The sequence below is a fragment of the Anoplolepis gracilipes genome, chromosome 16, assembly GCF_047496725.1.
Source record: "Anoplolepis gracilipes chromosome 16, ASM4749672v1, whole genome shotgun sequence".
Taxonomy (NCBI): domain Eukaryota; kingdom Metazoa; phylum Arthropoda; class Insecta; order Hymenoptera; family Formicidae; genus Anoplolepis; species Anoplolepis gracilipes.
In genome coordinates, this window is record NC_132985.1 from 5,346,476 (window position 1) to 5,373,253 (window position 26,778).

Consider the following 26,778-nt stretch of genomic DNA (forward strand, 5'->3'; position numbering starts at 1 on the left):
TGCCGTACTCTGGGTCAATTTTAAATTATAAAAAAATTTCTTTTTGTACGTATTCCAAGAGAAAATTTTATATTACATTTTTCATTTACTTTTTTTTTATTTTTTGTTAAAATAGATATACCATTTGTATATTAAAATTGGAAGAAAAAGAAAAATATTAAAAAAAATAAAAATATATGATTTATTCCAGTTTTTGCAAGACATACATGAAATATTTATTTTAATTATATATATTTGATTTTTATAAAACAATTTTAAAAATACAAATGTTTAATGACCCGCCGACAGAGGGATTGATATGCATGCTATTATAATATATTTTACATACACCGAAAAAATTATATTCTCAGCTTAAGAATATTTCATTTAACTTTATAATACATTTCTTTAAAATAAATATTGACAAGATCTTCTTACAATTAGTTTAAGAGAGAAATCTTCTAAAGAGTACTTTCTTAGCAAGTAAGAATATACTTATATACTAAATAAAAAATTTTCTTATTATTATATTATTTAATATTTGAGATTATGAATTCCAATAACAAAAAAAAGCAATTTTACAAATGGACATTTGCTATTTATTAAAATTTTGACAAGTTAAATATATATAATATTTTAATATATATACAATAGTTTTAATTTCATTATAAATAAGTTGTTTTAAAATATATCACGTAAAATATTATTCTTATTTATTAAGAATATCTATTAAGAAGGCTTATAAAGTCTACATTTAGAGTACAATTTTTTCGGTATATACATGATATTATATTTGTTATATATCTTTTGCAACTTTTGACGACTAATGGTACGCATTAAAAAACGATTGTATTATAATATCATACAATCCTAAATGAATATGAGTCGTCTTATTTGCCGGTGATAATTATTACCGGCAGTAGAAAAAGTTATTTTTCTTCCTCAATTCTTAGCTCGTAGAAATCGAGTTAAAATAACTATAGCCAGGAGCAACAAAGGTAGGTCCAACTGGCTGGAAAAATATAATACGTGGTCAAATACTGGCCATAATACGCGTAATGAAACCACCCTGCGCCTTCGTTACCCGGCTAACACCCGCCGGAAGCTGCCGTCCGACAAACACCAGCCGGACAATGGGCAGAGCGCTCATTTTTTAATCATATCCAAGCGCTCTACGAGCCTCGAGCAAAGCGGTCCTTTCCGTTCCCGGCCATCTTGTCGGCCACCCGAACGAGCTGACGAAACCGCGTCCCGCGAGAAGCCGCCAACCACGGTCCACCTGCGAATCCATACCCGAATCGATACGCTCCGGCATAGATCGATCGGTCGGGGCGTTTCGCCCACCGAAGCGCGCACAACCCCGCGACATTCGCCGGTTGATATTGATATCGATCGCACAAAAATATGAGTATATTCTAAATTAAAATATTACAAAGTTTAGAATTAAATACTACTAATCGCGTACAAGTATGCCAATTGCATAATCGGCATTAATTAACAGTAATTAATAAAGTTTTTTTGGCCGAAATTAGTGTCAAACATATTCTGTTGTTAAAATAAACTAAATAGATGTATTAAACGTGTTAAACTAAATAGATGTATTAAACGTGTTAAACTGATGAATAATATTATAATAATTAAATAAAATAAAATTATTAATATCTATATATATATATATATATAAAGTTACTATAGAAGAATATAATATGTTGGATTATATGTTTCATATTTAAACAAATGTAGAGATATGTTTACCATATATTTCACATTAACAATTATATATACATTAGAAATTGAGAAAACACAACGATGAATTATATTCTCTCTCTCTCTCTCTCTCTCTCTCTCTCTCTCTCTCTCTCTCTCTCTCTCTCTCTCTTTCTTTTTTAAAAAACAAGCAATTTATTTTATAGTTTAATATTTAATTTTATAAATACTTGTATTATTAATAAAAAAGTTGATGCGAGATGCTTTCTGTAACAACCAATCGTGATTCGGAAAGAAAAGGAAAAATTACTTATCAAAATTAATTACTCGAGATCATTGTTGCAAGAGACTCTTATATAATATATGAACACATAACTATAATATAATTTTATTTTATTTAATTACTGTAATTCTATTCATCAGTTGACTCATTTAATTCACCTATTTGTCGCTTTGAATTTACAATTTTAATAGCAGGACGTTTGATATATTAATTTCGGGAAATGAAACTTTATTAATTACTGTTAATTAATGCCGATTATGCAATTGACATACTCATACGCGATTGATAATATGTGTTCTCTAATATCCTCGAAAGTTCAATTTTTATTAATAAAATATTTTACATAAATATCGGCAATGTACTTCACGAGCGGTAATGTATTTTAAAACGCTCGGAAATTCGCTTCTGAATGAATAGGAAAACATATTTGGCAAAGAAGGTATCGCTAAAATCCGCGGGAAGAACGATACCTTCTTTGCGTAATATGTTTTCCTAATAACTCAGAAGCGAATTTCCGAGCGTTTTAAAATACATTACCGCTCGTGAAGTACATTGCCGATATTTATGTAAAATATTTTATTAATAAAAATTGAATTTTGGAGGATATTAGAAGATACATATTATTAATCGTGTACAAGTATATGTCAATTGCATAATCGACATTAATACACATATATATATATATATATATATATATATATATATTTATATATATATATATATATTAATTCATAATATATGTTAAAGTGAAAAAAGATCACGCGCAGTTGCAATTAATAATATGTAATAAAATATTAATGAATGTATATGTTTCGTACTTTTGAGATCCACAGTTATGGATCTAGCACGGACACGAACCATAATTTGTGGCTCTAGCACGGACGCGAACCGCTGGAAAGTCGATCCAGCTACGTAGTTTTACCGGCTTTAAAATCGATTTAGTTAGCGCCACTGTACCGCGGTAAAAATGGGTTCCCTCAAAAACGGCTTCATGGCGCCTCTCATGTTTCTCTCTGATATTATATAGCTAATGCTACTTTTAACTCTTCACCTAACCTGTCGAAATGCTGCTTAATGTTTGTTTTTTTCTCTTCTATTTCTCGTTTTCTCAATTTATTCTGTACTTATCTTTAATCAATCTTTATTTTCGTGTATAGTGTAAAGTATATTTAACGCTATTAGTTATTAAATGAAGATTATAAAAAATGAGCCGTAAAAGGTTTTTATTATATTTATAAAAAATATGTATTATAAATTCTATTTTTTTTTTTTTGAGATATAATTATATTAATTAGGATATGAATGTTATTTATTATGTCATTTTTTTTTCAAGTCAATTTTTTTTTTTTTTTTGTAGAAAAGGATATGTCCCACGTGTTAGAGGAACATTTATAAACAATCAAAGTTCGAAGTTAAAATCACGACAAACAAAAGTTCAACAAAAGAAATCAACAAAAGAATCCACAAAAGTTAAAAATTCCATTCCAATTGAAAAATATAATACTACAGTGAATTTATTTGCATCTAGATGTCGAAGAAGAAAGACAGGCTGTACTATGGCAAAAATCTCAAAATACCATATATTAGAGAGTGGAAATACAGGAGAAGATATATGTCAAAAGATATTGAATACAGATATTGGACTTAGAATATATTATAAAAATCTTAATTTCAGTGCTGTTATGCCTAGGTTGTCACAGGTTTTTGAAGAATTCAAAAATCGACATAATAGATTTAATTATCTTAAGAAATTGAAATATATAATAGCAAGAGATAGCAATAAGTATGCAGAACAAAAATATAAGAATCAAATTCATCGACGTTCACTGCAATCTTTCTTTAATTTACTATTACATGAAAATGTTCCTTTGAAATTATTTGGAACAACAAAAAATTTTAAAGCTATAAAAGCAACAATATGTCGCCTTTTAAGAACTGTTCCAAAAAGTAAATTAATAACAAAAGCTTTTAAAAGAACTGTGCGAAGAAAAAATGCTATTGGGGCATCGTTAGACATGCTACCATTGTTCAACAAGTTTGATGTATGTTTATTTTAAGTTAAAATGGATAGTTTTATTAAAATTCCATTACCATCTCTTTTAATAATTTAATAATCAAAATATCTAATTTTTTTTTAACATCTGACTTTTACAGATTTCCAACATAGAGTGGTTGCATTCAATTAAAAATAATGCAGTACAATGGATAATTGTAATAAAACTGTTACATTGGTTTTTTGCACAATACATAATAAAAATTTTACATAAATATGTAGTATTAATATCAATTAAAAGTCAATGGGTTTACATTACAAAAGATGATTGGTGTAAAATGCAAGAAGAATTTATAAAGGAAAAAATAAATACATGTGGTCTTGTACCATGGACACCTGTGAAAATAGATGAGTTGAAATTTAATATACCTATTGGAACATACAAATTTATTCCAAGTTCCTCTGGTGTGAGACCTTTATTAATAGCAAAGTATGTATAATTCTTTTATTTATGCTATAAATAAATACGAATATCATTAACAAAATTTTATGTATTATATATGTTACATATAATTCCAGGTATAATATTAAAAAGAAGTTTGATGATGTTGATGTTGTTTTGAGATTTTTGCAACAGTTATATGTCACACACTTTAATGAAAATGGAATTCCAACTATAGAAAGCTGTATAGAGGCAATTTATAAATTTAAAGCTTCAACCAACAATCGATATTATGTGCTTTGCGATATACAAGATGCATTTGGCTCAATAATACAAGGTATAATTATTTATCACATTTAAGACAAAAAGGATTTACCAATAGGCATTGCTTATTTCCTATTTTGCAGAAAAATTATATAATATTATTACTGCATGCTGTAGACAGTTACAAAGAAGTTACATTGTGGTAAGGACATATACTATATCAAAGAATAAGAAAAAAAAAGAAACAGTGCAATTTTTACCTCAGTATCTGAAGAAGGCAATAAATGAAAAGGCAGTTATGAACAAGAGAAAACCCATGTTAGTTGGATTGAGAAAGCTAGTGGCTAAGATAAATAAATTAATATTTGAACACAAGGTAAAATAAAGAGATATCAATCATAGTCAAAGTTGTGTGATTAATATTAACTGATATCTTTATCACAGGTTAAATTAGATTCTCAAATATATTCAATAAAGCACGGTGTGCCACAAGGTATGCGGATATCGCCAATTTTATCTGATATATATTATCAAAACATGTTCAAAGAAAAATTCTCTGTATATGCAAATAATGGACTTCTGTGCACATACGTTGATGATATTTTATATATTACTGAGAATGAACATTATGCAGCAGAGTAAGTTTATACAATTTTAAACAATTATTTAAATAATAATTATATATATATATATATAAACATATTATAAACATTAATATTAACTATTATAGATTTCTAGAGGTTATAAAAAATGGCATACCCGAGTACAATGTCAAATTTAATCCAAGTAAAATACAATCAAACATAGGATTGCCGTACAAATCTACAAGAATAAAATTTTTAGGATGGAATATAAAATTGTAAAACTATTGTCCCTTTCTGTTTCCATTTCTGTGGGATAAACTCATCAGTATTATTTATTTTTAATTTTTCCTCAGGTAAAATAAATTATTTATATTTTATATTAAATATTTTTCACTTGCTGTAGAGATATTTCGTTTCTTATATATATGACAGACGATAATTTTTCTTATAACTATAATTATGTTTATTTGATATTTGCATATGTACGTGCGTGCCGCATTTAAAAGAAAACTTACAGAGATATTTTTTGATTAATAATTTATTTTCACATTTCTTTATTTTCTACAATTCTATTGCCAAATACACAAGACTGTATTTTTATAATAAAAAATATTTAGTATAGCGGCATCAAAGAGAGCTTACGAGTTATTTTCTGCGAGGTAATTGATTATTGCACCGATCGCAACATCGTAAAATACGATACCGATGTGCGTACGATCTTAAAAGAAAAAAATAAATAACGTTAAAATTGTGATATGCAAATATTGATATATTTTTATTATTATTATTATTGTAAATTTTGATAGTAAATTATTAGATTTTAATTATATAATTTAATTTCTTTATTTTTTTTCATAAATTATAAGTGTCAACTGATTATGAATGTTATTTTCTTTAAATATTTTTTATTAAACATGTATACAATGCAAATCTTACTGTAGAGAAAGTATCCATGGATATTACAAACATCTTCCCTGCTGTTAGTACACAAGGTTCTCGCGTTTTCATTATCATAAAAATCAAGATTTTTCTTGTTCGAAATGAGGTTTGATACCATGTTAGATTCATTCTGCAAAAGGAAAGATGTTTCTTATATTTAAGAATGTTTTTACACACATACATATACAAAGGATAAAATTAATTTTAAACAGTTTCATGTTTCTTTTACATTTAGTTTCCTAATTAACAGAGATACAATTCATTTTATTAAATACAAGTTGTTGAGTTTATAAAATTTATAATTATTATCTTAATTAATAAACAATGTATATGTATATTAACTATAACAAATGTGTCTAATTTATGTGTTTAATTTGAGCATTTCTTAATAATATAAAAACATTGTACGTACAAACTAGTATGAATATATGCGCTGTGATCAATTAAACTCTGTGCTTGAAAACTTTCGAAAAATAGATGCACTAATAATGCGCACGCAAATGTTGTCTGTCTTAAAAATTCTTCTGGCTTATCCTTATTTGTCACAGCCTAAGTAAGATTAATTAATTAATTAATTACAAAATAATTAAAATTATGATTTTACATTTATACCTTTTCTAACTAATTTTATTAGATTATTTATTGAAGTATTCTTTTAAAGCTCATTTTTTTTAAATTTTTGCGATAAATTATTTTAGTAATTAATTTATTACCACACATTAGTAATCTTATTTTATCATAATAAGATTAATAGCATTATTACGAATATGAATAAAAAGTGACATACTGTAACTCCTGTCATACTCATGATAAGCATATTAAAACCTGCTAGCATAAGAAACATTTGACTGAATGTAGCTTCGATGAGACTGGCGAACCTTTGTATATGTAAATATAAATATAAATTTTACGTAAAAATATAATATAATTTAAATTAAAATGTTTTAAGAGAGTATATATATATATATATATATATATATATATATATATATATATATATATATAATGTATACATATATCTAGTAAATATATGTCTATATAAATATATATATTTAAATATATTTATTTAATATTAATATATTTAGTTAATTTTAGTAAAAGATACATATATTAAACAATACAAAATATTATAGTAAACTAACCGATAGTGTATGCTATATTACAAAATACAAACCTTAAAGCATTCTTATGCGCATGAATGTTTTCTATAATGTTTTTATATGGTTTATCATCTTTTATAGATGGTTTAAGATTTACCTCTAGACTGTCTTCCTTTATTGTATTTTCTAGTTGTTGTCTAAAGCAATTAATATAATTATTTTAAAATTGTGATTTTATTTATATTTATTAATATATACACCATAAATACTCCGCATCAATTCAATATGTTTTAAAAGAAACTATGTAAGATTCTTACCCAATTATCTTAAGTAATCCACAAACATGCTGTATCATGATCACATACATAGTATCTGCTGCAATGGCTATGCTTACGCAAACAATAGCTGTAACATATCCATGAATCAAGATGGGAAAGTAATATTTGTCCATATCAATGTAATATTCAACCCGGTGTAGTAATGGTCGAGCTGTATTATTTGAAGAAGATTGAAACAACAATGGTTGTAGTGGTACCAGCATAAATAATATCAATGCAGAATAAAAAGCACCTAAATAGAGCAAATATATATTTAGTATTTTTTATTTTTATTTTATTTCTTTAATTATTGTGTTATTAAACTAAAACTACTGATTTATACATGTTTTAAAAAGGTAAGAGAAAGAGAAAGAAAATATGTCTTACTAAAGAGAGAAAATAAGATAAATAATATCAAATATTTTATATATTTCAAAATGTAAGAACAGAATATTCAAAAAAATTGTCGTGTTTATCTCTCGTTTTTGTCTTTTAATTATGTAGACGATATTTTATTTTATTTATATAGTGTCAAATTATTTGTCACATATTAAATGAATGTAATTTAATGACCGGCGTCATGTATCATATATTTAAAACGATTGTTCAATAAGAATACATTTTAATAATTATTGACTGTGCATTTACGTGGTCACCAAATGACTTATTAAAATTTGAATTTCGCGCGATTTCTCATTACTTTCCCGCCATCAACGACGCGCGATGACGTCATTCCGGAATCGGCAACGAAACGTCGTGAGCGCGAAATGGATGGGCTCTGAATCGCAGCACATTTAATTGGCAGGTAAGTCATAATTAATATTATATTTTAATAATTTTCGACTGTCTAGTATAAATAAGTAAATAAATAAGATGTTTGGTGATCTGTAGGATAACATTGTTTATGTGCGGTCTCACATTATTGTCATTCGCGCGGCGATACTCGAAGAGATAGGCAGCGACGCGACGAGCACAAGATGGATGGATTCTGAATCGCGACGCATTTAATTAGAGTAAGCATAATCAATATTATGGTATAATCATTTTCTGTGTAATAGTATATAAATCTGGCGTTCGGCGACGTGCGACGAAGTATTTACGTGCGGTGACATTGTCGTAAGTCGTCATTCGCGCGGCGACACTCGAACAGGTAGGCAGCGACGCGACGCGCTCCGCGTGTTACTCATTAATTTTCGAGACACGATTACGAGAAGTAATACGGGATCATTATTTGGTGAGTGAATATCATTCGCACAATCATTTAATTTATACGATCAAGTACCTCGTAGTATATCGAGACGAAGATTTTATTTGGAAATAAATATTTGCGCGGGAAGTCGTTTCGGAGTCGATAATGTCGCGAGCACGAGATGGATGAATTCTGAATCGCGACGCATTTAATTGATGAGTAAGTCATAATTAGAATCATATTTTAATAATTTTCAATTGCGTAATATATATAAATCCGGCGTTCAACGACGTGCGGCGTAATATTGTTTACGTGCGGTGACGGACAAAACCTTCGCGCTGACATTCCAACAGATAGACAGCAACACGACGCGCTTCGTATTTTTATATGTTATTACGAATTAATCTTTGAGACACAATTACGAAAAGTATTTTCTGGTAAATGATTATAATGAAAACTTTTTCACGCAGTTATTTAACTTGTACGATTAAATAATATATGAATATATCGTAGCAACGACTTTGCTTCGAAGGAAATATTTTATGGTTTTTATTTACTTGAGTAGATATCGATGTTAAGAATTTATATATAAATCATTATTTTATAATATATGATTACAATAATTGTTACGTATTTTAATAATTTTTGACCGCATAAAGTATTAATACGGCATTCATACTATCGATGATTTGTAAAAATTTCTGCCGTTTTCGCGCGCGAAATTATAAAGTCTCTACAGATGTCGCGAGAGTTCTTGAGCACTGAGTCTCGCGCGCTTTTCTCGATATAATTAAATGCGCGTCGACTCTGCCATTGAACGCGCATTAATTATATTTAGGTAATCAATTTACGCGTAGTTGTAATTCATTGTTTTTTTCTAGAGTCTAGAGAGTATCACGAAGGAACGATAACGGATAACGGATAAGAGAAGAGAAGAAGATCTGAGACAAGAGAGATTAAGCGAGGACGTAATAATCATATGAGGTGAATAATATTATCAGTATAATATTAATTTGAAAGATTCAATAAAAAGAAAATTTCAAGATGCACGCGATAATTATTAATTTTAAATATTTGCTTTAAATTAAATTAAATGATTGTATATTTGGGTATTTTACAGATCAACGCTTATATTTGTATTACGCTGTATAATTTAGTCGCTGTGACTAACATCACAGGTGAGTTTAAATTGTTTTTTACTTTAATTACGAGATAATGAAAAAATGCAATAATAAAATTTTATTTATTATTTGTTCTTATAAACTACTTGATATTAGAAGCCATTATTTGTTTTAAAATTATATTTAAAGATAATAAAAGTTTAGTTAATATATGTATAGAAACATTATTGATATATATATACAAATTTATTGTGTCTTAAAATGAACAAATTAAGCTAAATTGGGCAAAATATTTAATTTTAGAATATATGAGTCTGCGTCAATGTACATATAAAAATGCACATAATATTAATAATAATTTTTATATTAAGCATTTTTTATTTATACATTATATAATTCGGTTATTTAAATAAAATAAAAATATTTCTATAGTTCGAATATGACTGATATAAATAAGTAATAAACAAATAATATTTTTTAATAAAATAATTTTTGTATAAAATAAGTTTTGCTAGAAAATTGATATTTTCTTTCGTTCTTGATTATCGTTAACGATAGTATTTCCGATGCTGATATGAAATGTTTCAATTAAACGTAGTTGATTGACATTTAACGCATTTAAATGCGAGAGATTATATAAAGTGTCACGCATTTAAAATACATTGCATTTTCGTATGATATCCCGATTTATTAGTATTATATTGTATGAATCGAATATTAAATTTAATGCGTACTATAATATTTTTTTTTTTAATTTATTATATAATTTTTTTTAAGAATTATTTATTTAGGAGCTATAATTTGAATTCAATTTGTATTTTTATAGATCACCGTAGCTGCCGATCCGAATAATCTGAGAGGAGGAGGAGGTCTAGGAGAGACATCGGGTGCCGACGGAACAACCCTGGAGTAAGCATTTATTATCTGTTTATTTTAATTGTATTAAATAAAAATTAAAAAATCTGTATAATTTTATTTATTATTTACGTTATGCTGCTTATTATACGTATGGAATACAAAATTAAATATGCTCACAATAATTATTTTTCGGAAATATTAATTATTTTATACGTTGCTACAATTTGGATTTTGTTAAATGTTACAGATCAACCTAGAACTGTCCGTTCCTTGACAACCTGAGAGGAGGAGGAGGTCTGAGAGAGATATCGGGCGCCAGCAGAGCAACCTCGGGGTAAGAAAGCGTTATTTATTTATTAATTGTCTATTAAATCAAAATTAATTAGTTGCATTAAATAAAAAATTGTTAATTGTATTAAATTAAAATTTATAAAATCATATAATTATATTTCTGCTTATTACTGTATGCATGGACTAAAATTCAATATACGTACAATAATAAAGTTTTGAAATATTAATTATTATTGGCGCTCCTACAATTTGGATTCTATTTGAATGTTACAGATCAACGTAGCTTCAGTGCAGTGAACTCTGCTGTTGCGCATCGGGTGGTGAGTAATAAATGGCATTTTATTATTGAGGTAACGGTTTTGTAGATAATAGATTGTAGAGATGTAGATTTACATTGTTGATTGTAGACTGTAAAATGTAGATAGTTCCATTATTTTAAAATGAATAAGTAGATAAGATTGAAACTCGCACATTTTATAACTGACATAATCAGTAACCATTAATACATCTTTTATAAAATTATACATCTTTTATAAAACTATATTTTATTAAATTACACAGAGAGAAAGATTTCTTTAGATTTAAAATTTATGTTTGAAACAGTCGAAAAAGTTGTTTATTTGAAAAAATTAATAACATAATTTGATTTTTAAAATAACATGTTTCATTTAATAATTTTAATTCAACGATACTTATAATACTTTCTTCAGTCAATAAAAATAATGTTTCGTATGACATAATGTTGTTTGAATAAAATAAATAACTCTAGGGCGCATTCGAACTCGTGCATTCGAGTGTCGCGCGTTCAAGTGCGGGAGTGTCGTCCAAAGTGTCGCGCGTTTAGTGCGGGAGTGTCGTCCAAAGTATCGTGCGTTTAGTGCGGGAGTGTCGTCCAAAGTATCGTGCGTATAAATCAACTTGTGTGGACACTTCTGAGAGGAGGAGCAGGCCTAGGAGGCATCAGGCATCGGCGGAGCAACCCTGAGGTGAATATTTCTATTAATTTATTAGTTGTACTTTTTTAAATAAAAAATCATTACTCGTATCAAATACAAATTTATGAAATTATATAATTATATATTTGCTATATGTTGTACACCTTGAATATATAAAATTCAATGCGTACAACAAGAATTTTCTAAAATATGAATTATTTTGAACGCTATTATAATTGGAACTGTATTTGTATGTTACAGATCAACGTAATAGCTTCGATGTAGTCAACTCCGCTGTTGCGCATCGGGTGGTGAGTAATAAATGGCATTTTATTATTGAGGTAACGGTTTTGTAGATAATAGATTGTAGAGATGTAGATTTACATTGTTAATTGTAGACTGTAAAATGTAGATAGTTCCATTATTTTAAAATGAATAAGTGGATAAGATTGAAACTCGCACATTTAATAACTGACATAATCAGTAACCATTAATACATCTTTTATAAAATTATACATCTTTTATAAAACTATATTTTATTAAATTACACAGAGAGAAAGATTTCTTTAGATTTAAAATTTATGTTTGAAACAGTCGAAAAAGTTGTTTATTTGAAAAAATTAATAACATTATTTGATTTTTAAAATAACATGTTTCATTTAATAATTTTAATTCAACGATACTTATAATACTTTCTTCAGTCAATAAAAATAATGTTTCGTATGACATAATGTTGTTTGAATAAATAAAATAACTCTAGGGCGCATTCGAACTCGTGCATTCGAGTGTCGCGCGTTCAAGTGCGGGAGTGTCGTCCAAAGTATCGTGCGTTTAGTGCGGGAGTGTCGTCCAAAGTATCGTGCGTATAAATCAACTTGTGTGGACACTTCTGAGAGGAGGAGCAGGCCTAGGAGGCATCGGGCATCGGCGGAGCAACCCTGAGGTGAATATTTCTATTAATTTATTAGTTGTACTTTTTTAAATAAAAAATCATTACTCGTATCAAATACAAATTTATGAAATTATATAATTATATATTTGCTATATGTTGTACACCTTGAATATATAAAATTCAATGCGTACAACAAGAATTTTCTAAAATATGAATTATTTTGAACGCTATTATAATTGGAACTGTATTTGTATGTTACAGATCAACGTAATAGCTTCGATGTAGTCAACTCCGCTGTTGCGTATCGGGTGGTGAGTAATAAATGGCATTTTATTATTGAGGTAACGGTTTTGTAGATAATAGATTGTAGAGATGTAGATTTACATTGTTGATTGTAGACTGTAAAATGTAGATAGTTCCATTATTTTAAAATGAATAAGTGGATAAGATTGAAACTCGCACATTTTATAACTGACATAATCAGTAACCATTAATACATCTTTTATAAAATTATACATCTTTTATAAAACTATATTTTATTAAATTACACAGAGAGAAAGATTTCTTTAGATTTAAAATTTATGTTTGAAACAGTCGAAAAAGTTGTTTATTTGAAAAAATTAATAACATTATTTGATTTTTAAAATAACATGTTTCATTTAATAATTTTAATTCAACGATACTTATAATACTTTCTTCAGTCAATAAAAATAATGTTTCGTATGACATAATGTTGTTTGAATAAAATAAATAACTCTAGGGCGCATTCGAACTCGTGCATTCGAGTGTCGCGCGTTCAAGTGCGGGAGTGTCGTCCAAAGTGTCGCGCGTTTAGTGCGGGAGTGTCGTCCAAAGTATCGTGCGTTTAGTGCGGGAGTGTCGTCCAAAGTATCGTGCGTATAAATCAACTTGGACACTTCTGAGAGGAGGAGCAGGCCTAGGAGGCATCGGGCATCGGCGGAGCAACCCTGAGGTGAATATTTCTATTAATTTATTAGTTGTACTTTTTTAAATAAAAAATCATTACTCGTATCAAATACAAATTTATGAAATTATATAATTATATATTTGCTATATGTTGTACACCTTGAATATATAAAATTCAATGCGTACAACAAGAATTTTCTAAAATATGAATTATTTTGAACGCTATTATAATTGGAACTGTATTTGTATGTTACAGATCAACGTAATAGCTTCGATGTAGTCAACTCCGCTGTTGCGCATCGGGTGGTGAGTAATAAATGGCATTTTATTATTGAGGTAACGGTTTTGTAGATAATAGATTGTAGAGATGTAGATTTACATTGTTGATTGTAGACTGTAAAATGTAGATAGTTCCATTATTTTAAAATGAATAAGTGGATAAGATTGAAACTCGCACATTTTATAACTGACATAATCAGTAACCATTAATACATCTTTTATAAAATTATACATCTTTTATAAAACTATATTTTATTAAATTACACAGAGAGAAAGATTTCTTTAGATTTAAAATTTATGTTTGAAACAGTCGAAAAAGTTGTTTATTTGAAAAAATTAATAACATTATTTGATTTTTAAAATAACATGTTTCATTTAATAATTTTAATTCAACGATACTTATAATACTTTCTTCAGTCAATAAAAATAATGTTTCGTATGACATAATGTTGTTTGAATAAAATAAATAACTCTAGGGCGCATTCGAACTCGTGCATTCGAGTGTCGCGCGTTCAAGTGCGGGAGTGTCGTTCAAAGTGTCGCGCGTTTAGTGCGGGAGTGTCGTCCAAAGTATCGTGCGTTTAGTGCGGGAGTGTCGTCCAAAGTATCGTGCGTATAAATCAACTTGGACACTTCTGAGAGGAGGAGCAGGCCTAGGAGGCATCGGGCATCGGCGGAGCAACCCTGAGGTGAATATTTCTATTAATTTATTAGTTGTACTTTTTTAAATAAAAAATCATTACTCGTATCAAATACAAATTTATGAAATTATATAATTATATATTTGCTATATGTTGTACACCTTGAATATATAAAATTCAATGCGTACAACAAGAATTTTCTAAAATATGAATTATTTTGAACGCTATTATAATTGGAACTGTATTTGTATGTTACAGATCAACGTAATAGCTTCGATGTAGTCAACTGTTGCGCATCGGGTGGTGAGTAATAAATGGCATTTTATTATTGAGGTAACGGTTTTGTAGATAATAGATTGTAGAGATGTAGATTTACATTGTTGATTGTAGACTGTAAAATGTAGATAGTTCCATTATTTTAAAATGAATAAGTGGATAAGATTGAAACTCGCACATTTTATAACTGACATAATCAGTAACCATTAATACATCTTTTATAAAATTATACATCTTTTATAAAACTATATTTTATTAAATTACACAGAGAGAAAGATTTCTTTAGATTTAAAATTTATGTTTGAAACAGTCGAAAAAGTTGTTTATTTGAAAAAATTAATAACATAATTTGATTTTTAAAATAACATGTTTCATTTAATAATTTTAATTCAACGATACTTATAATACTTTCTTCAGTCAATAAAAATAATGTTTCGTATGACATAATGTTGTTTGAATAAAATAAATAACTCTAGGGCGCATTCGAACTCGTGCATTCGAGTGTCGCGCGTTCAAGTGCGGGAGTGTCGTCCAAAGTGTCGCGCGTTTAGTGCGGGAGTGTCGTCCAAAGTATCGTGCGTTTAGTGCGGGAGTGTCGTCCAAAGTATCGTGCGTATAAATCAACTTGTGTGGACACTTCTGAGAGGAGGAGCAGGCCTAGGAGGCATCAGGCATCGGCGGAGCAACCCTGAGGTGAATATTTCTATTAATTTATTAGTTGTACTTTTTTAAATAAAAAATCATTACTCGTATCAAATACAAATTTATGAAATTATATAATTATATATTTGCTATATGTTGTACACCTTGAATATATAAAATTCAATGCGTACAACAAGAATTTTCTAAAATATGAATTATTTTGAACGCTATTATAATTGGAACTGTATTTGTATGTTACAGATCAACGTAATAGCTTCGATGTAGTCAACTCCGCTGTTGCGCATCGGGTGGTGAGTAATAAATGGCATTTTATTATTGAGGTAACGGTTTTGTAGATAATAGATTGTAGAGATGTAGATTTACATTGTTAATTGTAGACTGTAAAATGTAGATAGTTCCATTATTTTAAAATGAATAAGTGGATAAGATTGAAACTCGCACATTTAATAACTGACATAATCAGTAACCATTAATACATCTTTTATAAAATTATACATCTTTTATAAAACTATATTTTATTAAATTACACAGAGAGAAAGATTTCTTTAGATTTAAAATTTATGTTTGAAACAGTCGAAAAAGTTGTTTATTTGAAAAAATTAATAACATTATTTGATTTTTAAAATAACATGTTTCATTTAATAATTTTAATTCAACGATACTTATAATACTTTCTTCAGTCAATAAAAATAATGTTTCGTATGACATAATGTTGTTTGAATAAATAAAATAACTCTAGGGCGCATTCGAACTCGTGCATTCGAGTGTCGCGCGTTCAAGTGCGGGAGTGTCGTCCAAAGTATCGTGCGTTTAGTGCGGGAGTGTCGTCCAAAGTATCGTGCGTATAAATCAACTTGTGTGGACACTTCTGAGAGGAGGAGCAGGCCTAGGAGGCATCGGGCATCGGCGGAGCAACCCTGAGGTGAATATTTCTATTAATTTATTAGTTGTACTTTTTTAAATAAAAAATCATTACTCGTATCAAATACAAATTTATGAAATTATATAATTATATATTTGCTATATGTTGTACACCTTGAATATATAAAATTCAATGCGTACAACAAGAATTTTCTAAAATATGAATTATTTTGAACGCTATTATAATTGGAACTGTATTTGTATGTTACAGATCAACGTAATAGCTTCGATGTAGTCAACTCCGCTGTTGCGTATCGGGTGGTGAGTAATAAATGGCATTTTATTATTGAGGTAACGGTTTTGTAGATAATAGATTGTAGAGATGTAGATTTACATTGTTGATTGTAGACTGTAAAATGTAGATAGTTCCATTATTTTAAAATGAATAAGTGGATAAGATTGAAACTCGCACATTTTATAACTGACATAATCAGTAACCATTAATACATCTTTTATAAAATTATACATCTTTTATAAAACTATATTTTATTAAATTACACAGAGAGAAAGATTTCTTTAGATTTAAAATTTATGTTTGAAACAGTCGAAAAAGTTGTTTATTTGAAAAAATTAATAACATTATTTGATTTTTAAAATAACATGTTTCATTTAATAATTTTAATTCAACGATACTTATAATACTTTCTTCAGTCAATAAAAATAATGTTTCGTATGACATAATGTTGTTTGAATAAAATAAATAACTCTAGGGCGCATTCGAACTCGTGCATTCGAGTGTCGCGCGTTCAAGTGCGGGAGTGTCGTCCAAAGTGTCGCGCGTTTAGTGCGGGAGTGTCGTCCAAAGTATCGTGCGTTTAGTGCGGGAGTGTCGTCCAAAGTATCGTGCGTATAAATCAACTTGGACACTTCTGAGAGGAGGAGCAGGCCTAGGAGGCATCGGGCATCGGCGGAGCAACCCTGAGGTGAATATTTCTATTAATTTATTAGTTGTACTTTTTTAAATAAAAAATCATTACTCGTATCAAATACAAATTTATGAAATTATATAATTATATATTTGCTATATGTTGTACACCTTGAATATATAAAATTCAATGCGTACAACAAGAATTTTCTAAAATATGAATTATTTTGAACGCTATTATAATTGGAACTGTATTTGTATGTTACAGATCAACGTAATAGCTTCGATGTAGTCAACTCCGCTGTTGCGCATCGGGTGGTGAGTAATAAATGGCATTTTATTATTGAGGTAACGGTTTTGTAGATAATAGATTGTAGAGATGTAGATTTACATTGTTGATTGTAGACTGTAAAATGTAGATAGTTCCATTATTTTAAAATGAATAAGTGGATAAGATTGAAACTCGCACATTTTATAACTGACATAATCAGTAACCATTAATACATCTTTTATAAAATTATACATCTTTTATAAAACTATATTTTATTAAATTACACAGAGAGAAAGATTTCTTTAGATTTAAAATTTATGTTTGAAACAGTCGAAAAAGTTGTTTATTTGAAAAAATTAATAACATTATTTGATTTTTAAAATAACATGTTTCATTTAATAATTTTAATTCAACGATACTTATAATACTTTCTTCAGTCAATAAAAATAATGTTTCGTATGACATAATGTTGTTTGAATAAAATAAATAACTCTAGGGCGCATTCGAACTCGTGCATTCGAGTGTCGCGCGTTCAAGTGCGGGAGTGTCGTTCAAAGTGTCGCGCGTTTAGTGCGGGAGTGTCGTCCAAAGTATCGTGCGTTTAGTGCGGGAGTGTCGTCCAAAGTATCGTGCGTATAAATCAACTTGGACACTTCTGAGAGGAGGAGCAGGCCTAGGAGGCATCGGGCATCGGCGGAGCAACCCTGAGGTGAATATTTCTATTAATTTATTAGTTGTACTTTTTTAAATAAAAAATCATTACTCGTATCAAATACAAATTTATGAAATTATATAATTATATATTTGCTATATGTTGTACACCTTGAATATATAAAATTCAATGCGTACAACAAGAATTTTCTAAAATATGAATTATTTTGAACGCTATTATAATTGGAACTGTATTTGTATGTTACAGATCAACGTAATAGCTTCGATGTAGTCAACTCCGCTGTTGCGCATCGGGTGGTGAGTAATAAATGGCATTTTATTATTGAGGTAACGGTTTTGTAGATAATAGATTGTAGAGATGTAGATTTACATTGTTGATTGTAGACTGTAAAATGTAGATAGTTCCATTATTTTAAAATGAATAAGTGGATAAGATTGAAACTCGCACATTTTATAACTGACATAATCAGTAACCATTAATACATCTTTTATAAAATTATACATCTTTTATAAAACTATATTTTATTAAATTACACAGAGAGAAAGATTTCTTTAGATTTAAAATTTATGTTTGAAACAGTCGAAAAAGTTGTTTATTTGAAAAAATTAATAACATTATTTGATTTTTAAAATAACATGTTTCATTTAATAATTTTAATTCAACGATACTTATAATACTTTCTTCAGTCAATAAAAATAATGTTTCGTATGACATAATGTTGTTTGAATAAAATAAATAACTCTAGGGCGCATTCGAACTCGTGCATTCGAGTGTCGCGCGTTCAAGTGCGGGAGTGTCGTCCAAAGTATCGTGCGTTTAGTGCGGGAGTGTCGTCCAAAGTATCGTGCGTTTAGTGCGGGAGTGTCGTCCAAAGTATCGTGCGTATAAATCAACTTGTGTGGACACTTCTGAGAGGAGGAGCAGGCCTAGGAGGCATCAGGCATCGGCGGAGCAACCCTGAGGTGAATATTTCTATTAATTTATTAGTTGTACTTTTTTAAATAAAAAATCATTACTCGTATCAAATACAAATTTATGAAATTATATAATTATATATTTGCTATATGTTGTACACCTTGAATATATAAAATTCAATGCGTACAACAAGAATTTTCTAAAATATGAATTATTTTGAACGCTATTATAATTGGAACTGTATTTGTATGTTACAGATCAACGTAATAGCTTCGATGTAGTCAACTCCGCTGTTGCGCATCGGGTGGTGAGTAATAAATGGCATTTTATTATTGAGGTAACGGTTTTGTAGATAATAGATTGTAGAGATGTAGATTTACATTGTTAATTGTAGACTGTAAAATGTAGATAGTTCCATTATTTTAAAATGAATAAGTGGATAAGATTGAAACTCGCACATTTAATAACTGACATAATCAGTAACCATTAATACATCTTTTATAAAATTATACATCTTTTATAAAACTATATTTTATTAAATTACACAGAGAGAAAGATTTCTTTAGATTTAAAATTTATGTTTGAAACAGTCGAAAAAGTTGTTTATTTGAAAAAATTAATAACATTATTTGATTTTTAAAATAACATGTTTCATTTAATAATTTTAATTCAACGATACTTATAATACTTTCTTCAGTCAATAAAAATAATGTTTCGTATGACATAATGTTGTTTGAATAAATAAAATAACTCTAGGGCGCATTCGAACTCGTGCATTCGAGTGTCGCGCGTTCAAGTGCGGGAGTGTCGTCCAAAGTATCGTGCGTTTAGTGCGGGAGTGTCGTCCAAAGTATCGTGCGTATAAATCAACTTGTGTGGACACTTCTGAGAGGAGGAGCAGGCCTAGGAGGCATCGGGCATCGGCGGAGCAACCCTGAGGTGAATATTTCTATTAATTTATTAGTTGTACTTTTTTAAATAAAAAATCATTACTCGTATCAAATACAAATTTATGAAATTATATAATTATATATTTGCTATATGTTGTACACCTTGAATATATAAAATTCAATGCGTACAACAAGAATTTTCTAAAATATGAATTATTTTGAACGCTATTATAATTGGAACTGTATTTGTATGTTACAGATCAACGTAATAGCTTCGATGTAGTCAACTCCGCTGTTGCGTATCGGGTGGTGAGTAATAAATGGCATTTTATTATTGAGGTAACGGTTTTGTAGATAATAGATTGTAGAGATGTAGATTTACATTGTTGATTGTAGACTGTAAAATGTAGATAGTTCCATTATTTTAAAATGAATAAGTGGATAAGATTGAAACTCGCACATTTTATAACTGACATAATCAGTAACCATTAATACATCTTTTATAAAATTATACATCTTTTATAAAACTATATTTTATTAAATTACACAGAGAGAAAGATTTCTTTAGATTTAAAATTTATGTTTGAAACAGTCGAAAAAGTTGTTTATTTGAAAAAATTAATAACATTATTTGATTTTTAAAATAACATGTTTCATTTAATAATTTTAATTCAACGATACTTATAATACTTTCTTCAGTCAATAAAAATAATGTTTCGTATGACATAATGTTGTTTGAATAAAATAAATAACTCTAGGGCGCATTCGAACTCGTGCATTCGAGTGTCGCGCGTTCAAGTGCGGGAGTGTCGTCCAAAGTGTCGCGCGTTTAGTGCGGGAGTGTCGTCCAAAGTATCGTGCGTTTAGTGCGGGAGTGTCGTCCAAAGTATCGTGCGTATAAATCAACTTGGACACTTCTGAGAGGAGGAGCAGGCCTAGGAGGCATCGGGCATCGGCGGAGCAACCCTGAGGTGAATATTTCTATTAATTTATTAGTTGTACTTTTTTAAATAAAAAATCATTACTCGTATCAAATACAAATTTATGAAATTATATAATTATATATTTGCTATATGTTGTACACCTTGAATATATAAAATTCAATGCGTACAACAAGAATTTTCTAAAATATGAATTATTTTGAACGCTATTATAATTGGAACTGTATTTGTATGTTACAGATCAACGTAATAGCTTCGATGTAGTCAACTCCGCTGTTGCGCATCGGGTGGTGAGTAATAAATGGCATTTTATTATTGAGGTAACGGTTTTGTAGATAATAGATTGTAGAGATGTAGATTTACATTGTTGATTGTAGACTGTAAAATGTAGATAGTTCCATTATTTTAAAATGAATAAGTGGATAAGATTGAAACTCGCACATTTTATAACTGACATAATCAGTAACCATTAATACATCTTTTATAAAATTATACATCTTTTATAAAACTATATTTTATTAAATTACACAGAGAGAAAGATTTCTTTAGATTTAAAATTTATGTTTGAAACAGTCGAAAAAGTTGTTTATTTGAAAAAATTAATAACATTATTTGATTTTTAAAATAACATGTTTCATTTAATAATTTTAATTCAACGATACTTATAATACTTTCTTCAGTCAATAAAAATAATGTTTCGTATGACATAATGTTGTTTGAATAAAATAAATAACTCTAGGGCGCATTCGAACTCGTGCATTCGAGTGTCGCGCGTTCAAGTGCGGGAGTGTCGTTCAAAGTGTCGCGCGTTTAGTGCGGGAGTGTCGTCCAAAGTATCGTGCGTTTAGTGCGGGAGTGTCGTCCAAAGTATCGTGCGTATAAATCAACTTGGACACTTCTGAGAGGAGGAGCAGGCCTAGGAGGCATCGGGCATCGGCGGAGCAACCCTGAGGTGAATATTTCTATTAATTTATTAGTTGTACTTTTTTAAATAAAAAATCATTACTCGTATCAAATACAAATTTATGAAATTATATAATTATATATTTGCTATATGTTGTACACCTTGAATATATAAAATTCAATGCGTACAACAAGAATTTTCTAAAATATGAATTATTTTGAACGCTATTATAATTGGAACTGTATTTGTATGTTACAGATCAACGTAATAGCTTCGATGTAGTCAACTCCGCTGTTGCGCATCGGGTGGTGAGTAATAAATGGCATTTTATTATTGAGGTAACGGTTTTGTAGATAATAGATTGTAGAGATGTAGATTTACATTGTTGATTGTAGACTGTAAAATGTAGATAGTTCCATTATTTTAAAATGAATAAGTGGATAAGATTGAAACTCGCACATTTTATAACTGACATAATCAGTAACCATTAATACATCTTTTATAAAATTATACATCTTTTATAAAACTATATTTTATTAAATTACACAGAGAGAAAGATTTCTTTAGATTTAAAATTTATGTTTGAAACAGTCGAAAAAGTTGTTTATTTGAAAAAATTAATAACATTATTTGATTTTTAAAATAACATGTTTCATTTAATAATTTTAATTCAACGATACTTATAATACTTTCTTCAGTCAATAAAAATAATGTTTCGTATGACATAATGTTGTTTGAATAAAATAAATAACTCTAGGGCGCATTCGAACTCGTGCATTCGAGTGTCGCGCGTTCAAGTGCGGGAGTGTCGTTCAAAGTGTCGCGCGTTTAGTGCGGGAGTGTCGTCCAAAGTATCGTGCGTTTAGTGCGGGAGTGTCGTCCAAAGTATCGTGCGTATAAATCAACTTGTGTGGACACTTCTGAGAGGAGGAGCAGGCCTAGGAGGCATCGGGCATCGGCGGAGCAACCCTGAGGTGAATATTTCTATTAATTTATTAGTTGTACTTTTTTAAATAAAAAATCATTACTCGTATCAAATACAAATTTATGAAATTATATAATTATATATTTGCTATATGTTGTACACCTTGAATATATAAAATTCAATGCGTACAACAAGAATTTTCTAAAATATGAATTATTTTGAACGCTATTATAATTGGAACTGTATTTGTATGTTATAGATCAACGTAATAGCTTCGATGTAGTCAACTCCGCTGTTGCGTATCGGGTGGTGAGTAATAAATGGCATTTTATTATTGAGGTAACGGTTTTGTAGATAATAGATTGTAGAGATGTAGATTTACATTGTTGATTGTAGACTGTAAAATGTAGATAGTTCCATTATTTTAAAATGAATAAGTGGATAAGATTGAAACTCGCACATTTTATAACTGACATAATCAGTAACCATTAATACATCTTTTATAAAATTATACATCTTTTATAAAACTATATTTTATTAAATTACACAGAGAGAAAGATTTCTTTAGATTTAAAATTTATGTTTGAAACAGTCGAAAAAGTTGTTTATTTGAAAAAATTAATAACATTATTTGATTTTTAAAATAACATGTTTCATTTAATAATTTTAATTCAACGATACTTATAATACTTTCTTCAGTCAATAAAAATAATGTTTCGTATGACATAATGTTGTTTGAATAAAATAAATAACTCTAGGGCGCATTCGAACTCGTGCATTCGAGTGTCGCGCGTTCAAGTGCGGGAGTGTCGTTCAAAGTGTCGCGCGTTTAGTGCGGGAGTGTCGTCCAAAGTATCGTGCGTTTAGTGCGGGAGTGTCGTCCAAAGTATCGTGCGTATAAATCAACTTGGACACTTCTGAGAGGAGGAGCAGGCCTAGGAGGCATCGGGCATCGGCGGAGCAACCCTGAGGTGAATATTTCTATTAATTTATTAGTTGTACTTTTTTAAATAAAAAATCATTACTCGTATCAAATACAAATTTATGAAATTATATAATTATATATTTGCTATATGTTGTACACCTTGAATATATAAAATTCAATGCGTACAACAAGAATTTTCTAAAATATGAATTATTTTGAACGCTATTATAATTGGAACTGTATTTGTATGTTATAGATCAACGTAATAGCTTCGATGTAGTCAACTCCGCTGTTGCGTATCGGGTGGTGAGTAATAAATGACATTTTATTATTGAGGTAACGGTTTTGTAGATAATAGATTGTAGAGATGTAGATTTACATTGTTGATTGTAGACTGTAAAATGTAGATAGTTCCATTATTTTAAAATGAATAAGTGGATAAGATTGAAACTCGCATATTTTATAACTGACATAATCAGTAACCATTAATACATCTTTTATAAAATTAGCTAAAATTAATACTTGCCGTAATTACGTAGAGTGAGTGTTTGATTTTTTTTATGACATATATTATTTACGGTCAAATTTATTGTCATTTGCTCGGTGACTTTCAAGCGAGAAGGTAGTGATGTTAAATGTATCACTGCTTTATTTTTCGGATTACAACAAATATTAAAAGGTATCAAACTCAGTTTGTGTGATATATAATATTTATAATTAAAGCATATATAGCATTGCATATAACATTGCAATTATTTGTCAGTGTATCGCACATTTATATTATACATTTTAATATTCTAACATTTTAGATTTTAATATACTATACATATTAAATATTGTGATTTGAAACTTCTTACGAACGGATTTTTGATGTTTGTCTAATCAAAGAATTATCACGTGAAATCGATCTATCAATCAGGAGGTATTGACAATACGTATGTATGTAATTTTTTGGGAGAGCCATGTCCATTGTTCGCGAGCGTGAACATTTCGATAGAGAGTTAGATCGAGTGCCGAATAAAATGTATCGAATCATGTTTTTGCATGATCGTATTTAATGTCGAGAGTATTGTACAAAGTGTCGCGCAATCGCCAAATTAGTGTTGATTATTTGCATGCGATAAATAATAGCATGTAAGTTTTACATCACATTAATCTTTAAAAAAAACTATCAGTTATAATGGCTAGTAAGAGCAAATCGCTGTTCTTGGAGCGCAATGATTTATTTAGGATATAAATTACAAATTACATAAACGCGAACGTTTCGGTCTACTTTAAGACCTTTCTCAGCATTAAATTACATAAATAAAAACCGGAAACAAATTGTTTACTTAATTCTATTTTTTACATTACGTATCTGATTCGGGAGTCGCATAATTATAAGTCAAATTTTAAGTCAATGATAGTTTGTCATTACGGTAACGTGGTGGTAGTAGCATCGCTTTCCAAAACATAATTTAATAAAAGTTGGCATTGAAGTTGTTGCGTTCCTCCATTGGTTGATAAGCCAAGGGGAGACAAAAATTTGTAGTCAAAATTATAAAATTTGACTTATAATTATGCGACTCCCGAATCAGATACGTAATGTAAAAAATAGAATTAAGTAAACAAATTGTTTCCGGTTTTTATTTATGTAATTTAGCACTGAGGAAGGTCTTAAAGTAGACCGAAACGTTCGCGTTTATGTAATTTGTAATTTATATCCTAAATAAATCATTGCACTCCAAGAACAGCGATTTGCTCTTCCTAGCCATTATAACTGATAGTTTTTGATTTATATTATAAGAGCTTATTTTGATATTTCTTAAAAAAAAAACAGACAAATATTCGAAAGTATTAAATGCGATTATTTTTTACGATTATTATAAGTATTAATTTGCTCGATTAATTAATTTCCATTAAACGAAGCAATTATGTCGAATTTATATGACAAATATAATTTAGCTTATAATTTCCATTTGTAAGTACATAATTTTTCTTTTTTCTTTTTCTTCGTCAGATAAAATTATTTTACTTACTTGCATAGATGATCGTAAATGTTCGCCCACTTTGCGCATAATTATTAAGAATCTTTATCTGCGTCGATTTTATTAGCAATTGCCAATCGCTCTGTATTTGATCAAAAAGTGCTCTGATCTGTAATTGAATTTGATTTTTAAAGATATTTTAAATTTTATTTTTGAAGATATTGTAAATTTAAAATATTTTATGTGACTAAGACTTTATAAGTACTCGCGCTTTAATTGTTTCAATAAGTGACACGCGCACAATTACTACCTCGAAAAAAATTTAATGGAGTTTATAAAATTATATCTCAAGTATTAATTTTTCAAAGAATATTTTAGAATTTAATATATGCTGCAATAGCTCATACCTCCCCCGCTTTCAATATGCAAGTGATTAATTTTATTCCACATCCTACATCGACGACTAAAGGTGAAAGAGAATCGATAAATGTATCGATATCTTCAATCGAGAACAAACCACATACCTATACTTAAAAAGTGTAGTTATAAACATAAAGCATTTAGCATTTTAAACTGTCTTTGTATAAAACAACTGGCTGCTACTAACAAAGTTATTTCTTATATACAAAAACATTGATAAACTTCTTAATGAATAAGTATTCCAAGTTTGTGGTATACATACAAGCGTGCATATATGTCGTTATACCTTGGCGACAAATTGCGTACCAGCTAAAGACACTATAATGACAATAATAGCGCTACTACTCCTTTTCGTTTGATACGGCCATTGGCCTATACACGACAGGAGAATTTTATTGATTCTATAGTTGCGTCCATCGAAGAATTGCATTTTGCGTGTATCAATCGAAGAACTGAACGTAGTAGAACAATATATTCAGAA

At 29.0% G+C, this 26,778-nt stretch overlaps 2 protein-coding genes and 1 long non-coding RNA gene across 7 annotated transcripts; 2 read left to right on the forward strand and 1 right to left on the reverse strand.

Moving 5' to 3' along the window:
- Positions 1-2,991: 2,991 nt before the first annotated feature.
- On the forward strand, positions 2,992-5,807 carry LOC140674609 (telomerase reverse transcriptase-like). The gene is made up of 7 exons (XM_072908265.1): positions 2,992-3,188; positions 3,327-4,011; positions 4,124-4,452; positions 4,542-4,741; positions 4,812-5,044; positions 5,113-5,306; positions 5,399-5,807. The coding sequence occupies exons 1-7, from the start codon at positions 3,175-3,177 to the stop codon at positions 5,529-5,531; spliced, it is 1,788 nt and encodes a 595-aa protein (XP_072764366.1). The 5' UTR covers positions 2,992-3,174; the 3' UTR covers positions 5,532-5,807.
- A 64-nt stretch (positions 5,808-5,871) lies between these two features.
- On the reverse strand, positions 5,872-26,737 carry LOC140674610 (odorant receptor 13a-like). 4 transcript variants are annotated; one of them, XM_072908266.1, is made up of 9 exons: positions 26,584-26,737; positions 26,285-26,401; positions 25,929-26,046; positions 7,609-7,861; positions 7,366-7,488; positions 6,979-7,069; positions 6,604-6,740; positions 6,189-6,321; positions 5,872-5,970 (listed from the first exon to the last, which is right to left on the reverse strand). In XM_072908266.1, exons 1-9 carry the CDS (start codon positions 26,725-26,727, stop codon positions 5,920-5,922), a joined length of 1,167 nt encoding a protein of 388 aa, XP_072764367.1. In that variant the 5' UTR covers positions 26,728-26,737; the 3' UTR covers positions 5,872-5,919. The 4 variants fall into 4 exon arrangements, with proteins under 4 accessions (XP_072764367.1, XP_072764369.1, XP_072764368.1 ...); XM_072908268.1 differs by having other exon boundaries at positions 26,285-26,376; positions 26,560-26,714; XM_072908267.1 differs by lacking the exon at positions 26,285-26,401.
- On the forward strand, positions 8,745-11,762 carry LOC140674795 (uncharacterized). Of its 2 annotated transcripts, none has more exons than XR_012048272.1 (6): positions 8,745-8,842; positions 9,679-9,781; positions 9,918-9,975; positions 10,745-10,827; positions 11,024-11,110; positions 11,341-11,762. It is a non-coding gene; the product is annotated as an uncharacterized lncRNA (long non-coding RNA). The 2 variants fall into 2 exon arrangements; XR_012048271.1 differs by having other exon boundaries at positions 8,751-9,016.
- Positions 26,738-26,778: the final 41 nt, after the last annotated feature.